Source organism: Nicotiana tabacum, chromosome 23, assembly GCF_000715075.1.
Source record: "Nicotiana tabacum cultivar K326 chromosome 23, ASM71507v2, whole genome shotgun sequence".
Classification (NCBI taxonomy): domain Eukaryota; kingdom Viridiplantae; phylum Streptophyta; class Magnoliopsida; order Solanales; family Solanaceae; genus Nicotiana; species Nicotiana tabacum.
Window position 1 is genome coordinate 83,840,442 of NC_134102.1, and position 19,002 is coordinate 83,859,443.

At 37.2% G+C, this 19,002-nt stretch overlaps 1 protein-coding gene across 1 annotated transcript; it reads right to left on the reverse strand.

Annotated features, from left to right (window-relative positions):
* Nucleotides 1-13,928: 13,928 nt before the first annotated feature.
* On the reverse strand, nucleotides 13,929-17,484 carry LOC107826934 (ubiquitin C-terminal hydrolase 22). Its single transcript, XM_016653980.2, has 3 exons — nucleotides 16,327-17,484; nucleotides 15,492-15,610; nucleotides 13,929-15,182 (listed from the first exon to the last, which is right to left on the reverse strand). Exons 1-3 carry the CDS (start codon nucleotides 17,100-17,102, stop codon nucleotides 14,419-14,421), a joined length of 1,659 nt encoding a protein of 552 aa, XP_016509466.1. The 5' UTR covers nucleotides 17,103-17,484; the 3' UTR covers nucleotides 13,929-14,418.
* Between the last annotated feature and the right edge of the window lie 1,518 nt (nucleotides 17,485-19,002).

Consider the following 19,002-nt stretch of genomic DNA (forward strand, 5'->3'; position numbering starts at 1 on the left):
CTAAAGGGTAGTTCCCCGACACAAAGTTAGGCAAAATACTTACTTCAAAGAAGCTAAATCAATACTCTAAGAAGCCCTTCAGATGTGAAACAACCTCCGGATGGCTCGAATCTACCCAAAATAACTTAACATTATAAATAAAATCCGTAGGAAATAAGTCCGGATAATAAAGTTTTGATCTTTAATGAAAACCAAAAAGTCAACCCCGGGCTTGTACTTCGGAACCCAACAAAACTCACAAATTCTTAATACTCATTCGATACGAGTCCAACAATACCAAAATCATTCAATTCCGACCTCAAATCGGCCTTCAAACCATCAATTTATGTTTTAGCAAGTTTTTACTGAAATCCTCAATTTTTTCAATTTAAATCATTAATCAAACACTAAAATCGAGGTTGTAATAATAAAATAATAAAAAATATGAGTCAAAAATACTTACCCCAATCTAAGTAGTAAAAACTTTCCTTCAAAATCGCCCAAAACCGAGCTCCAAAACCTTGTGAGAAAAAGTAATTAAATTCCGAAAACAGAAAGAAAAAAATGCAGCAGTTGTCCCAGCTCGAATCAGGTCCTAGGTGATCTTGAAAATCACGTTTGATAATCCCAACAAGATCCTTGCGAGATTACACCCAAGATAGCCTCTTGACTCACCTAATTTGGCTTTAAAATGAGGGAGATATGATGTTTTAAAATTTTAAAAGAAATCTGAAAATTTCAGGGATATAAATGGCATTTTCGTATACTTGCACACGAAAAAAAATCAATAATAAGAAAATCTTTGTTTTAGCACCCAAAACTCATTTATATAATAATCAAAGAATCTCTAATAATTCGGAGTTTAAAATTTACAAGTTTATCGGTATGTGACAAACTAAACAAACTCAAGCAAATGAAACTACATCATGGAATGCAACAAATATTATAAAAATAACAAGACAAGTAAAAATGTGACAATCAAGATGTGCAAGTAAAACAATTAAAGGCAAGTAGCAAATAAGCATAGAGTGATAGAAGAGACGGACAATTTAGTACGAGAATAATTAAGTGGCAAATAACAATTGTGGCATAGAAGTTAAATAAAGCATGTAACAATTAAGGCATGAAACAAGATAATTCATGAAATAACGAAAAACATGGAAAACAGATATCTTGACGGCATATATACACTCGTCTCCTCGTATATACGCCATTTCCTAACATAATCCATACAACACATAGTTCAAAAATTCCTAATTCCCTTAAGTCAAGGTTAGATCCAACACTTACCTCACTCAGTAATCAAATCAAAGCTCAACCGAAACCCTTCCTCTAGAATTAGCCTCCAAACCAATCAAATCTAGCCAAATATAGTTCAAAGAATTCAAAATAAGCTTTAGAAACTATCCACAAGTGAAAAAGATTCAATCTTTAATGATTTTGGAAAAAGTCAACCCGAGACTCGCTTGGTCAAAACCCGAGATTCGGACCAAAATACGATTACCCATTCACCTCTGATCCCGGTTATGTGATTAGTTTCGAAATTCGACCTCAATTTGAGATCTAAATCTTAATTTTTCAAAATCCCCAATTTCTTCCTAAATCCCTAATTTCTACCATAAAAAAGAATAGATTAAAGGTTAAAATCAATGGGTGTTTATAAAAATGAAAGAAAACAAATTAAAATCTACTAACTTATGAATTTGGGATGAAAAATCTCTTCAAAATCGCCTCTAGGCCGAGCTCAAACTTGGAAATGGTGGACAATGGGTTAAATCCCGACTTTGGGATATTTAAGCCACTGGGCACCAGGACTTCTTCGCGTTCGCGAAGGGCCTGACGCGATGGCGAAGAGCAGCGGCCCAAATAGCCTTTGTGTTCGCGCGAAACGCTACGCGTTCGCAATGGCCTATCCCCACTGACCTTCGTGTTCGGCTCACGCGAGCCTGGGCTAGCGTTCGCGTCGAGTAACAGACCAACTCCCTAATTCCCTCCCTAACACTACGCGTTCATGAAAGTATGGTCGCGTTCGCGAAGCAAACCCCCCCCCCCCAACTACTTTGCATTCGCAACCAACTCCCCGCGTTCGTGATGAGTAATTTCCTCTCTAGCTCAGATTCCCCTTCGCGATTGCGAAGCACAAAATAACAGACACCAGATATCAGCAAAACCAGCAGATCTTCTAAGTCCAAAATCGATCCATAGCCTATCTGAAACTCACCCAATCCCTCGGGTTCCAAATCAAATATGCACACAAGTGTAATAACATCATACGAAGTCTCGTGCGTGATCAAAGCACCAAAATAACACCTAGAGCTATGAATCGGACATCAAAATGCATGAAAGTTTTAATAAAACTTAAGAACTTTAAAATTCACAACCGAGAGTCCGAATTATGTCAAATCAACTCCGTTTTGCCCCAAATTTTGCAGACAAGTCATAAATAACAAAATGAACCTATACCAAGTCTTGGAACCGAAATACGGACCTAGTAGCTATAAAGTCAATCTATGGTCATACTCCAGAATTCTTTAAACCTTCAAAGTACTAGTGTTCAACAAATCACGTCAAAACAAGCTAGGGACTTTCAAATTCAATTCCGGGAATACGCTCAAGTCTCAAATCACAATACGGACCCACCGGAGCCGTCAAAATACCGATTTGGGTCCATTTACATAAATTATTGATCATAGTCAATGCAAATCATTTTCACATAAAGACTTTTGCGAAATAAGACACAGACTACGCACATAAATCGAGGAATGCTAAACGAAGCTAATCGAGGTCTCTAAACACAAAAATAAAGGCTAAAACTCAAAATGACTTATCAGATCATCGCATTCTCCACCTCTAAAATAAATGTTTGTCCTCGAACGGATATAGAAAGGTACCTGGACTGGTGAAAAGGTGTGGGTATCTACTCCGCATGTTGGACTCGGACTCCCATGTGGCTGCCTCGATCGGCTGACCTCTCCACTACACTATAATAGAAGAATAACTCTTAGACCTTAACTTCCAGATATGTCATGCTATAATGGCCATCGGCTCCTCCTTCTAAGTTAAATCCTTGTCCAATTGGACTGAACTGAAATCTAATACATGGGACGTATCACATGATACTTCCGGAGCATGGAGACATGGAACACCGGGTGAACTGGTGATAATCTAGGTGGCAATACAAGCTTGTAGGCCACCTCACCAACTCTCTCAAGAATCTCAAAGAATCTGATATACCTAGGGCTTAATTTGCCCTTCTTTCCAAACCTCATCACACCCTTCATGGGTCAAACCCAGAGCAAAACCCTCTCTCCAACCATGAATGCAATATCACAAACTCTATGGTCGGTATAAATCTTCTGGCTAGACTGAGCTGTGCGAAGTTGATCCTGAATCATCTTGACCTTTTCCAAGGTATTATGAACCAAATCCGTACCCAACAACCGAGCCTCTCCTAGCTCAAACCAACCTACTGACGAACGACACTGCCTCCCATATAATGCCTCATAGGGAGACATTTGAATACTCGATTGGTAGCTGTTGTTGTAGGAAAACTCCACAAGAGGCAAGAACTGATCCAAAGAACCCCCTGAAATCCATAACGCATGTGCGAAGCATATCCTCCAATATTTGAATGGTGCACTCGGATTGTTCGTCCATCTAGGGGTGAAATTCTATACTCAACGCAACATGTGTGCCTAACTCACATTGTACGGCTCTCTAGAAGTGCTATGTGAACTGCGTACCTCGATCAGAAATAATGGATACTGGCACAGCATGAAGTTGAACAATCTCGCGGATATAGATCTCAGCCAACCACTCTGAAAAATAGGTAAATGCTACTGGAATGAAATGTGCCTACTTGGTCAACCTGTCCATATCGACCCATACTGCATCAAATTTCTTCGAAGTTCGTGGGAGCCTAACAACAAAATCCATTGTAATACGATCCCACTTCCACTCGGGAATCTTAAGCCTCTGAGGCAAACCGCCAGGCCTCTGATATTCATACTTTACCTACTGAGAATTCAAATACTAAGCCACATATGCAACTACATCTTTCTTCATTCTATTTCACCAATAATCCTGCCTCAAATCCTGATACATCTTGGCGGCACCCGGATGAATGGAATACCGCGAACTGTGGACCTTTTCAAGAATCAACTCACGAAGCCCATCCACATTGGGCACACAAATCCGATCATGTATTCGCAACACCCCATTATCTCCAAATGTAATCTGCTTGGCACCACCGTGCCGCACTATGTCCGTAAAGACAAGCAAACGGGGTAGTCATACTGACACTCTCTGATGCGCTCATACAAAGAAGACCGAGATACCGTGCAAGCTAGAACCCGACTGGGCTCCGAAACATCTAACCTCACGAACTGATTGGCCAAAGCCTGAACATCTGATTCTAGCGGTCTCTCACCAATTGGAATATATGAAAGGCTACCCATACTCATAGCCTTTCTACTCAAGGCATCGACCACCATATTGGCCTTCTCGAGATGATACAAAATGGTGATATCATAGTCTTCCAACAGCTCCAACCACCTCCGCTGCCTCAAGTTGAGACCATTTTGCTTGAAAAAATATTGTAAACTCCGATGATCCGTGAATACCTCACACTACACGCCGTAGAGGTAATGCCTCCAAATCTTCAGTGCATGAACAATGGTTGCCAACTCTAATTCATGAACAAGGTAATTCTTCTCCTTAACCTTCAACTTCCGCGACACGTATGCAATCACCCTGCCATCCTACATCAATACTGCACTGAGCCCAATACACGATGCATCACAATACACTATGTAGGATTCTGAACCTATAGGCAACACTAACACTGGGTTGTAGTCAAAGCAGTCTTGAGCTTCTGAAAACTCAACTCACACTCATCAGACCACCTAAATGGAGCACCTTTCTAGGTTAATCTAGTCAATGGGGCTGCTATGGATGAAAACCCCTCCATGAACCAGTGATAATAATCTGCCAGACCCAGGAAACTCCGAATATCTATAGTTGAAGTAGTGTTAGGCCAGTTCTGAAATGCCTCAATCTTCTTAGGATCCACATAAATGCTCTCGGCCGACACAACATATCCCAAAAAGGCATCTGAGTCCAACCAAAACTCACACTTTGAAAACATGGCTTATAACTGACTATCTTTGAGAGTCTGAAGTACAACTCGAAGATGCTGCTCATGATCCTCTCGACTATGGGAGTAGATCAAGATATCATCAATGAATACGATCACAAAAGAATCTAAATGGGGCTTAAATACCCGGTTCATCAAATTCATAAATGTTGTTGGGGCATTTGTCAACCAACATGACATCACTAGGAACTCATAATGCTTATATCGAGTTCGAAAAGCTGTCTTAGGGACACCCGATGCCCTAATGTTCAACTGATGGTAGCCAGATCTTAAATCAATTTTTGAAAACACTTTGGCACCCTGAAGCTGATCAAATAAGTCATCAATCCTCGACAGCGGATACTTATTCTTGATAGTGACTTTGTTCAACGGCCGATAGTCTATACACATCCTCATCGAACCATCCTTATTCTTTACAAACAACACGGGTGTATCCTAAGGCGAGACTCTAGGTCTAATGAATCCCTTATCAAGCAAATCTTGCAACTGTTCCTTCAGTTCCTTTAATTCAATGGGGGCCACACAGTATAGTAGAATAGAAATGGGCTGAGTGTACAGAGCCAGGTCAATACAAAAGTCAATATCTCTATCGGATGGCATCCCCGGCAGATCTGCATGAAACACCTCTGAAAACTTACGCACAACTGGTACCGAATCCATGGACGGAACCTCCGCACTAGAATCGCGAATATAAGCCAAATAAGTTAAACATCCTTTATTGGCCATATGCCGAGGCTTCACGTAAGAAATAAACCTGCTGGTAGAATGGACAAGAGTCCCTTTCCACTCTAATCGAGGCAACCCCAGCATATCTAAGGTCACCGTCTTGGCGTGACAGTCCAATATAGCATGATATGGTGACAGTCAATCCATGCCCAAAATAACATTAAAGTCTACCATATCAAGAAGTAGGAAATCTATACTAGTCTCAAGACTCCCAATCATAATCACAAACGAGTGATAAACACGGTCTACAACAATAGAATCTCCCACATGTGTGGACACATACACATGAGCACTCAAAGAATCACGAAACACAACCAGATATGAAGCAAAATAGGATGACACGTAGGAACAAGTAGAGTCAGATCAAATAGAAATGAAGCATCTCTATGGCAAAGTGGAACAATACCTGTGATAACATTGTCAGATAAATCAGCCTCAGGTCTAGCTGGGAATGCATAAAAATAGGGTTGGGACCCACCACTCTAACCTCCGCCTCTCGAACGGCCTCTAGCTGGATGGCCTCCACCTCTAACGTCTTTACCTCCACCTCTAATACCCTGACCTCTGCCTCTGGTAGCTTGACCCCTGCCTCTAGCTGGCTAAGCGGGCGGTGAAGCAATCGGTGCCGGAACCATGGCACGATAACTCTGTTTGTGGCATGCTGCTCAACAATCTAGGGCAATACCTCCTGATATGAATTGTAACCCCACACTCAAAACACCCTCTCGACTGATGTGGTTGCTGAAGCTGAGACTGACCCGAACGAACCGGATAACCATTGTGGTAGCTCTAGACCGAAGGCACACTAATAAGAGCTGATGGTGTACTGTAGGCTAGCTGCTCAGGATGAGATACATAAGGGCCACGACTAACCGAAGCACTGTGGGATGCCTAAAGAGCTGACTGGAATAGCCTAGGAGGATGGCCTTTACCAAAAGTACCCCTGCCTCTAGATGAGGCACCACTTAAATCATCAAAATGATGAGGCCTCTTGTCATACATCGACCCGCTCTCCTGACCACGAACTATATCGATCCATCTAGCAATCTCTACGACCCTCTGAAAAGAAATATCATCTCCAGTCTTCTTGTCCATCTGTAGTCTGATACTGAATATGAGTCCATCAATGAATCTCCTCACTCTCTCCCTCTCATTAGGGAGCAAGAAAACGGCATGGCGAGCTAGGTCCACAAATCGAGTCTCATACTGGGTGATGGTCATGCCACCCTACTGAAGGCGCTCGAACTGCCTACGATACTCCTCTCTCAGAGTGAAAGGAATGAACTTCTCTAGAAATAGCTGTGAAAATTGATCCTAGGTAAGTGACGGCGAACCAGCTAGTCTGGTCAACACATAATCTCTCCACCATCTATTGGCAGAACCATTCATCTGGAACACTGTAAAGTCGACACCATTGGTCTCAACAAGACCTATGTTGCGCAACACCTCGTGGCAACGGTCCAACTAATCTTGTGGGTCCTCAGAAGGTGCACTACTGAAATGAATAAGGAAGAGCTTGGTAAACTTATCCAGCCTCATCAAGGCCTCAAAAGACATAGTAGGCCTCTCTCCGGCCTGTGCTGCAATAACCGGCTGAACTACCCCAACTGGCTAGGCTGCTGGAGTCTGATATAAGGGAGCCATCTGCTCCGGAGTGTGAGTAGCAGGAGTTTGTGCTCCTCCCCCTACCTGAGAGATGGTTGGTGCCACATGAAATGTACTAGTTTGGGCCACACCCTCCATAAGTCCCACCAAGCGGACTAGAGTGTCCTGAAGCACTAGAGTAGCTATGAATCCTTTCGGGACCTGAGCTATCCAACTATTACGGTCTGAGTTGGGATCTCCTCCTCATGATCAATCTGATGCTCAACTGTGGGTGCTGCTACTCGAGCTTTAGGCTGAGCTCTTCCTCTGCCCCTGGTAGTAGTTGCAATAGGGTGCTCCGGTTCCTGCCCAGCTGTAGATGTTGTATGTGTTCTCACCATCTGCAAGAGAGCAAAAATGAATTGATTCAAACATCAATGATAGAACAAAATCGCACGATAGGGAAAGAAGGAAGTGAAACTTTTCCTAAAACTCCATAGCCTCTATAAGATAAGTACAGACGTCTTTGTACCGATCCTCCAGACTATACTAAACTTGCTCATGACTCGTGAGACCTAAGCAACCTAGTGCTCTGATACCAACTTGTCATGACCCGAAATCCCAATCTTGGGGTCATGATGGCGCCTAATATCTACTTGCTAAGCAAGCCGATGTGAAACATAAAATTAACTGATTTTAAAAATTGAAAACAAAATATTGACAATGATTGTTTCCATAACAAAATCAACTATCTTTAAATTTATGCTTTCATATAGGAGCATATTACTTGATTTTAGATCTCTACCTATCACTTCAATTCTTGAGTATTTGTGAAGATAGAGCAATCCTTGCACAATTCCTTCGATAAACCCAAAAGTATTTCTGCCTATCATGTAGTTTCTTTCTTGCAGGATCTGCCAAAGAGAGAGCATTTCACATCAACAAATTTAAGAATTACTTAAAAGATTGTGTCATTTATCTAATTAGTAACAGCCCAAAGAGGAAGAAGTCCAAGCTCTTGTTGGCATACACTCTTATATCAATATTTTTTCATCTCCATGAATATAACATCCTAGCACTTGAACTAGAATTGTATGCTGAATTTTGGTAATTAGTATGAGCTTATTCTTGAACTCCACAAGCCCTTGACCTGATGTTCGTGAAAGTCTTTTCATTGTCACCTATTTTTTATCTGAAAGTTTTTCCTGTTATATATTTATAGTTTATTAAGTTTATGCCAATGATAGTATTAAGAATATTTTTGGGGTACGTATCGTCACGACCCAAAATCCCACCAAGTCATGATGGCACCTAACCTAGTCTGCTAGGTAAGCCAAACAGTATAATTTACTAATACAATGAGAAATTATCAATATTATAAATAAAAATATAAAAGAATTCAATACGACTACCCCAAGTACTGATAGTACAAGTTATGAGCCACTATGATTTAGATTTACAAAATTAATGTAAGAAATAAATGCAATATATATTTGAAGTTTTCATAAACATAAATAAAATTCTAAACTACCATGAACAATAGTTAGCTTGAATTCGGAACGTTGGTACGTCTCCAATGCAAAGCTTCGTCCTCCACAGCTACTCAGCTCCAGAATCTGCACGCAAGGTGCAGAAGTGTAGTATGAGCACAACTAATCTCATGTACTCTGTAAGTATCTTGACAAACTTCGGTGAAGTAGTGACGAGGTTTTAGGTCAAAAAATACTCACTTACTATTTACTTGTGCAGGTAATAAACAGAAAAATAAGGCAAAAGATATGACGAATAATAGTAAGAGCGTCAATTGGAGAACTAAGGAGAAAGTTAGTAGACATGGCAAACAGGACGTAACCTTATGAACCATTTCTACGGAGGAAACAATAATCATTAAATATGCATAAGGATCATAACCAAATATCAATAGCCATAAGGCTCGTTGCGGCGTGCAACCCGATATATATATATATATATATATATATATATATATATATATATATATATATATATATATATATATATATATGCGCTTGCGGTGTGCAACCCAATCCTAATATCAATACATTTGAAATCATCTAATAACAACATAGCACTGAAAAATTCACCACGTAACACAAAGAGAAGGAACACGCGGAACTCAAATAGGAAATACAAACTCAAACAAAGTAAGATGGACAACCCTAAATCCACGAGCTAGTCTCCCATATATATGTTGACAAGGCTTCTACAAACCGTAAACACACAACGAATCTACAGTCACCCAGTCTGACATAGCATAGAAGGGTAAGACATGAAACAAGTAAAGACGTATAGCAAATAAAAGTAGCTATCATGTGGAGGCAATTAATAAGTGAAGACATGTAATAAGTAGGGGCATGTAGCAAGTAAAAGCATATAGTATGTGAAGGCATATAGAAAGTAAAGGCATGTAGTAAGTGAATGCATATAGCAAATAAACGTAACACTTAAGGCATTTAATAAATAAAGTACGTAACAAATGAAGGTGTGTAACGTGTAAAAGCTGGTAACAAGTAAAGGCATGAATTAGGTGAGGACATATAACAGCAGTAAATGAAGCAAAACGCTAGATGTAACGGTAACAAACAAGGTAGGGGCATAGATATGATAGTAACAGACCAAATAGGAAATATAGTGGTAAACTACATAAGGAATATAGACGTGAAAGTAACTTACAAGATAGAAAATATAGATGGGAACCAAAGTAGGGTGCATGTATGTGTTTAACGAACGAGTTACCATAACGTAAAATCCAACTCCCAGTCCTCCCAGCACGGAAATATCCTTCATGCCAACATTATATCAACTTCACGGAAATACCCATCGTGCGAAATATTGCCTTAACGCCCTAATCATATTTTCTTATTATGGATAAAGAAGCTCGAGTAACATGAAAATAATAGGTATAGATGTGTGTTCTTGATAAAAGTATTGTACTGCCAAGTTAAGTATGTCAACAATTTCAAAAATAACTCGTTAAATTACTTTAAGATGTAATATATTTTAACAGGATCTCTAGCATGGATAAATTAAATAGTTAGTCATAGAAGTAAATAAAACATAGATCAAAGATCACAAAGTTCAAGAAGGCACAAAGAAGCACATAACTTACCCCGCGCATGGATAAACCTGGCACATGCATATACGTTCATTACCTCGCATATGCATCACCCCCGTATGTAGCAGACAATATTATTTATTAGAAAATAATTTCTCAACAAAGCTAGGTAAGACACTTACCTCAAACAAGTCAAATCAATACTCACGCGAATTGGTCTCCGAACGGCTCGAATCTAGAAAAAACTTACTTAATAACATCAAACAAAGTCAAAGAAAATAACCTCAAATATTAAATCTTCGGTCTTTATACAAATACACAAAGTTAACCCGGATACACATGTCGGAACCCGACAAAACTCACAATTCCCGAACACTCATTCCAATACGAGCCCAATTATACAAGTTTCATCCAAAACAAACTCCAAATCGGGGTTCAAATCTCAATTTTTACTTTAGAAATTTTTTGCCAAAACCCCCCAAAATACACTTTCCTATCTTTCAAGCCAAAACCCTCCTTTTGTCTTTAAGATTCCTTGATTTAGAACCAAAATCAATAATAGATTCATGTGATAATCATGAATTCGAGTTAGGTTTACTTACCCCAATGAAGTAGATGAAAACTCCCTCAAATATCGTCTCTTCCCAAACTTCAAAACTTTGTGAGAAAAAAGTAACTAAATTTCGAAATAAGTATAAAAATAATGCAGCAGTTGTCCCAACCTGAACTAGATAATAGATAATCCCGAAACTCACATTTGATAATTCCAACAAAATTTTTGTGAGATTACACCCAATATAGCCTTTTGAATCACGCAATTTGACCTTAAAATAAGGGAGACATGATGTTTTGAAGTTTTAAAGGAAGTCTGAAAATTTCAGGGACCTAACCGGTATTTTCGGAATTGTTACACTAGAAAATCAACAATCGCAAAATCTTCGTTTTAGCGTCCAAAACTCATATGAAATCTCCCGGACACAAACTATATATGTATTTTAATCATAAAATATGCTACGAATCTAGTCGTGTACTCAAAACACCTATAAGAGATTGTCTTGATCCGATAATGATCGTGGTCAAACTCCAAATTTGTAACTTAACTCATCTCTCAATCAATGATCCAAAACACACTTGAGCCCCTCGGGACCCCATCTAATCATACCAACAAGTATAAATACATTATCAAAACTTATCCAAAGACTCAAAACACCCACGGAAATATCACAATAAAGAATCGATGCTCAAACCGAATAGAATTTCTCTTAAGTTGTTAAATCTTCATTCTTTTAAAAAAGTATCTGAATCACACTTACACACTTCAGATTACTTCTAAAATTTACACACAAGTTCAATTCAACTATATAGACCTATCGAAAGTCTCGGAACACCAATTGAAGTCCAATAACATCAAAGTCAACTATTGGTCAAACATATGAACTCTTAAGTTCTTCAAATTGCCAACTTTTGACAAATAGTGTAGAATTTTTCTAAGAACCTCCAAAACTAAATTCGAACATACGTACAAGTCCAAAATAATCATATGAACCTATAGGAACAATCAAAACCCAATTCCGAGTTTGTTTACTCAAAAGTCAAACCTTGGTCAACTCTTCCAACTTAAAACTTCCAAATCGAGAGTCATTCTTCTAAATCAATCTCGAACCACTCGAAAACCAAAATCGAACATACACGCAAGTCATAATACATTATATGAAGTTACTCAAAGTCTCAAACCAACAAATAAAAAATTAAAGTTCAAAACGATCGGTCAGGTCGTTACAAGCTGAGACGTTGATCAAATTATTGTGAGCTAGTATTTCTCCTACCACTCACATTTTCCGATATTAAAATTAGGAATATGATTTGGTTTCTTAATTTAGCTTCTTTTTTTTTTGCTGGATTTTGATTTTTTTAACAATGACAAGTGAGTAGCATGTGGATATTCACCATTAGTTTTTAATATCATTCAATTAGGTAAACCAAAGATGCTCTACTTTAACAAATTTAAAGAATTAAATATACTCAAAAATATATTTAAAGGAACAAAATAGACCTGCATAGAGTACAATTTTAACTAAAAAACTCTTTCCATGTGACACAAATTGGAACTTTGTCCTACTATTTCCTTTAGGGGCCTCTCAAGAACCTTCATATTAAAAGAAAAATTAGCACAGGGAGAAAAACAGAGGTATATGAAATGCTAGCGATTGTGACTGGGCTACAGAGAGGGAGAGTGCGCGCGCGCTCTTGCAGGCCGCTCAAGAGCCACAAGGAGGAAAGGGCAAAAACTTATTAATTAATCATAATCAAGTGATGAAAAAACAGAAAGTGAAATTGTATATTAATTAATCATCATAACACAATAAATAAGAGTAGACGGAACTCACACAAGATACATGTCATGTAATATGTTGGGTATATTTCTCCTTTTAATTCTCATATATAATACTATGTGAAAAGAAATAGGAGCAAATTTCATAATTAATGAAATCTTCAAAAAGTCATAAATGACCCTCGACTTGTGTGCACTATCCATTATTTTTTCAATAATTAAAAATTTAAACAGTTATATTATACATAAATTATAATTGCATACGTCTCTTCTTCTTCTTTTCTCCATTAGCTTTTTCTTTTTTATTTCAAAACCCGTTTCACCTTTTTATAGTCTCCTTTAACAATAAAATTTACTTTTTGAAAGGACAGTAACTATGTGGTGTTTCATAGATAAGCAAGAAACTGAATTCACTCTTTTTACTTATGATGTACCGGCTTGAACCATTACTATATCATATATGTGTATGTATATATACAGGTTTACATATTGTATATTTTATATGGATGTATGGATTCATTTGGTTCTTTTTATTTTTACTCGAGGTAGATGATTAAAAATTATCATTTTTTTTTTGTATGTGGACATACAAATTTTGAATGTGTCTTGATTCACTTTGTTACTATTATTGCTTATGATTGAAATCTTACTATAACTAGTCAATTTATTGTAAAACATTTTTTCTATTTACATGTCATTCCTGCCCTTTGAGAAGTCTAATTATCTTCAAAAACGTTTGATTGATAATTATCTTGAAAATAAAAGTTACAGGTTCGAATATGGATATAATATAGACGATAGATATTTCAAAATTTAAAAACCCTTTGAAAATTTAATTCAAAGATGTTTTTTATTCCACGCGAAAGATGAACAAGGCATCATTTCCTGATCTTGTTATATATCAGGATAGTAAATGATTTTCACTTTTGAGAAAAAAACATAAAACTGTCAATCATAAAAGGTCATTTTTGAAATTCCAAACTAACAATATGCAGCTCATTTTAGCCTTAAATAAAAGGAGGTACACAACAGCTCTACCATAACTCTTTGACCCAAAACCATTCATCCTGCAAAAGAAATTCTTGAAACTACTCATGTATATTATCTTCTTGATTGATAAAATCCAGCTACATGTTATAATTCAATCTCAAACAAACCAACAGGACAAAGAGATCACTCTTAAGAACCCAACAATGAAAAATAATAGGAATCTTGAAGAGATTAAATGGACCATAGAGAAGATGATGCCCCTGACATTGTTAAGTTACTGTACATTCATAAGGCTCCTTTTATGGCCTCAACAAGTAAATTAATTCTTGGACCAAAGATGCCACCAAGTTGGTGGTTCCGTCTTTGTAAGAGTCCTCACCAAGAGACTCCCCCTAAAGGTTTCAGCATTCTATCTCGCAACCCAAATTCCGAATCATATTACCATACAATTTTCGGCATATCATCCCTTTAACTGGGACAAGTTGGCTGGTGGAGAGTCCGTGGACAACCATCATGGTCACGGCCCACCAATACCTTTCCCCCGCTGGCCAGAATTGCACCCGAGCACCAACTGCAGTTCTAGCAGCAACCAGCTATAGGAACAAATGTGTCAGCTCGAAGTGACATTGGTTGGCAGCTAACATCCTCACAACTCTTGTGGTAAAGCATCTTTTGTACATAGTACATCAGATAGCATTGTGAGGACCTGACAACTTCTTCATCGACTTCAGTAATCCATGCATCGTCGCATTTGTACCATTGGTTTCTCAAACGCAAATAAGTCACATAGTGACCTGATTCTAACATCCCTGAATGCGTAACCACAGCGAAAATTTCAAATTCCGTAGAAATATCTGATTCATCACTGTCGAATGAAAAGATTCTGTTCCCGTATCTCTTTCGTACAATTGAAGATGATAAATATGGTTTCATGTCTAAAGAAAAAGGAAATTGCAGGTGCCGGTCAATCTTTCTGGACATTTTTCGGGTGGGGGAATGTTCAAATCGTTTTATATGAAAACATAGCACCAGTGGAAGCTTCTTGATAGACATCTGTTTCAATGCATCTTGCTTCTCCTGACAATTTTCACAGTACAGTTTCTGATCGGACCCCAACTTTTCTGGTCTTGTGAAGAGGTCCAAGCAACCGACAAGAGATTCATTTGGCTTACTCGACTTATTAGCCAAATCCTTTGGGCTGGAGTTGCAGCTACTCAGGTCAAGAGAAATGTCCATACAAGGATCATGAGTTGTTGAAGTGAATCCGCATGATGTACAGGTGACATCAGATCTCAAGAGCCCATAGAAAGTCCTATGAGCAATACACTGGCAATCTCCATTATCTGTTTAAGAAATGTTTTTTTTATCAGAGAAAAAGAACTAGAAGAAAGCCACAAATCTTCAGTTCTCAAGGTCTTAAAATACATGAATCATCCTTTCTCTCATCAACGAAATTGGCCGCAGATAGAAGTACAGGCCAAAACTGATATCCCGGAAAGGAAATTGCGCATGTACATATATACAAGACCTCAACTATATCTACTGACTGGTGCATTTCAAACAGAGAGAGATGAACCATTATCTAAACAACAGGCCCCAACAAATGTCATACTTAGACAAGAAGAATAAGAGCCATTCTCAGCAAAAGATACCTTTGGTTGCCAAACTATCTTTCCCCTCTTTGTCATGGATCCTGTCCAGCATTGAAATGAAGAACTCATGAGCATCCTGCTGCTCGTAGGTAGCAAGATTTTCTGAATGCTGCCACCAACTGCAAACATAAACAACACTTCAATTAAGAAGAATCACTACATAAGTTTTCAACCTGTCAGCATCAAACAAATTTAACATTTTCCAAGTATAAGCTGTAAGCATATGGTCTAAGTTAGACAAATGATGATATATTAATGGACGTAGCAGCATAGAGAAAACCTCAACAGACTTATTTTACCACGATAAGAGAATAGCAAACTTGCTTATTGTCTGATTTTAGTGTAAATGCACCAAATCTTGTTTATCCAAAAACTTCAAAGTGAAAACCTATACAGATAGCGTTAAATATTACTCCCTCCATTTCAAAAAGATTATCTTAGTTTGACTTGGAACAAACTTTAATAAAGAAGGGAAGACCTTTGAGATATGTAGTCTTAAATAAGCCATAACATTTGTGTAGCTGTAAAACTTTTGAAACTTGTGGTCTGAAACCTGTGATAGCATTTGTGTGGCTATAAATGCTTCATATTAAGGAAATATTGAAAGGTTACAATCTTTTTTGAACAGATTAATAAAGAAATAGTGCCAATCTTTTTGAAACAGACGGAGTATCTAAAAGCAAGGTTGTGCATTTGCGGGGATTAAACATTATTTACAATTTTGCAGACCATGTTATAATCAAATGTCCAGTATCAACACATCAAATGGTGTGCACAGATAAAAAGCAATTAAGGGTACAATGACAGCAGATAGATCCTTTTAACACATACAGACCTGTAAAGAAACCGAGCTGGACTATAAGGGGTCCGATCACCAGAAAAGACAGCTGAGAAGATAAGATCAATATCACAAGGCAGGCACAACCGATCCGACGACATCTTTCTGCAAATATCTCGGTTATGCCTATCACTAAGGAAGTAATTTCTCAAAGGGGGTGCATGAAGCAACACTTGCAACACAGAGTTCATGAAACAAGTATTCCCCAAATTGTTCAAACCCCTTAATCCTAACGGAAAACACGACTTCGACTTCTGATCCCTCCTTAAAAACAACCTCTTCATATTCTTTGAATCTAAATCCATCCCAAAACTCAACCTTCTCCTCTTGCTCAACCTCAACTCACTCTCCCCAACCCCATTTTGATTTCTTGGAAACCCCATTATGTGTTTACACATCACAACCTTATCAAAATCAGGATCATACACCTGATCACAACACACTGAGCAATAAAGCTCAGACGTTTCCATGTCCACTGAAATCTCATGCCCAGCTTTACACTGACTATGCAAAAGGACATGGTTTGATTCAGGTGACAAACAACATAACACTGTTGAACAGATCAAACACATGTAAAATCTACCCTCATATCCACTACAAATACTACATCTATGTACCTCTGATTTAGATATTTCTAATGTGGTCCTACCATATGGGGTTGTCTTAAAACATTCTTGGATCAAACTATACCCACTCATACCATTTTTCACCTTGTAATCTGCAAGATGTTTGCAGGGCTTTGGATTTTTATATAAAGAGTTGCTTGAGCACATACTAATCTTTGAATCTTGATTAAACGTAAAGATCAAATTGGTAAATATACAAGAAGAAAAGGAAACAAGAAATAAAAATCAAAAATTTCTTTGATCTGTGTAAAACAATCAAACTTAAGCTGGAAAAAAATTCAAGAACAAACAGTACACTGATCAAGAAAAGAATAATAAAAAATCAAGGATATATTATTACTATCTCTGTAAAAATTTAAATGAATGGGTTGATCTAAAATTGATAACAAATTTAAAAACAGTAAAGATTTTAGGTCATATTCCAACTAAAAATTGATTAAAAAAAATGAAAGAGAATAGTAACAGAGACTAGTAGTGATAGAAGGGAAAGGAAGGGAAAGGAAAGGAGGAGAAAAGGTCAAAAGGAGGCGCTTTTTGTGTAGGAGACCGACTATCATGTATTTCCCTGTGGGAGACAACACGGGTGTTACTGTGCAGCCCAATTTGGCATTTCGCGTGGCGAAATCGTGGCCGCCGGTGACGTTTACTTCTTGTTTATATAGGACTGACAAAACCCTAATTTTGACATTTATTTGGCTTTTAATGAATGACTAGTGATTTTGTCCGCGCAAAGTTTAATGATAAAATTAAAATCTTCCTTTTTAAAAATTAAATGGAGATAGAGTAGGTACACTAATTGTGAGAACTATTTTTTTTACTAACATCTATGAACATGCGTTGCACGTTAATAATGATACGTGATGATTTAAATATTTATTTATATGAATGAATAATAAAATTTAATAAATAAATAAAAATTATGTATAATAATACACCAATCGTCTAAATGCCAAAAAATATTACTACATTAGCATAATACATGAATTTAAAATAAAAGGACATCATCAAAACTTACACAAATAATCAATTTTGTCATGTTAGTTGGATAATTGTATATTATAGTTTTAAAGTATTTAATGTGATGGTATCTTAACGAACACTTCTTTTTGGACAATATTTTTTTGTGTATGTTTCCTCTTAAAGCTTTGGTTGCTCTGCCTTAACCAGAACTCCTGTTGTCGATCTTGATATTTCTCTTGAAAGTGAAACATAGAGTTGTTCGTGCAAGAAAATATATTGCGATAAATATAGTCCAATATTTAGGAACTTTGTCCTTATACTTTATTATTATATTTGCAAAACATAAACATATTAAAAATTATTTTCACACAAATTTAAAAGGATATTGCTTAGTTTTGGAAGATAAAAGTTGAATTCAGGGATAAGAATATACTTAGAAGCACATACCAGTATCATAATTTTTGCATGTATGACGTTATTGTCAAAACTTCTATATACCATCTGTGTGCTATTACATAAGTTATTCGGCGTATCTAACTTTTTCAGTAGCATGACGGGCATATTTTCTTCAAAATCAACCTATATACAATGGAAGATTAATTTTAACTTAGTCTATTATATAAACGGTGACTAACATACGTAAGAAATAATAAACTTGGCAACAAACATATATGGTAAAAGGTCATTTGGTATTAAAGTATTTAAGTATTCTTCTTGGTAATAATTATTGGTACCATTTTCTGCTGAGTCAGAAATAGAAAAACACTTTGTTTTTACTATAAAATTTTGCAATCAACTTTATATTTAGTTGATCAACATATTCATTTCTGCTAGCTAAGATATTTTTTTAATTATATCATGTGATTTGCACAAATTACGTTTTAATCTAATAATAGAAATATTTCTCTTATTAAATGCACTATTATTACCATTGGGATTGATAACCAAGTGTTCAGGAAGAACCAAATAATCTTTTATTGGATGCTCTTCTTCGTTTCTGACACAAAGCAAGAAGACAGTGAATACTGGATCTGTTCTTTCTTACTTTATATTTCTTGTCAGTTGAAACTTTTTCATTTGAGGCCAG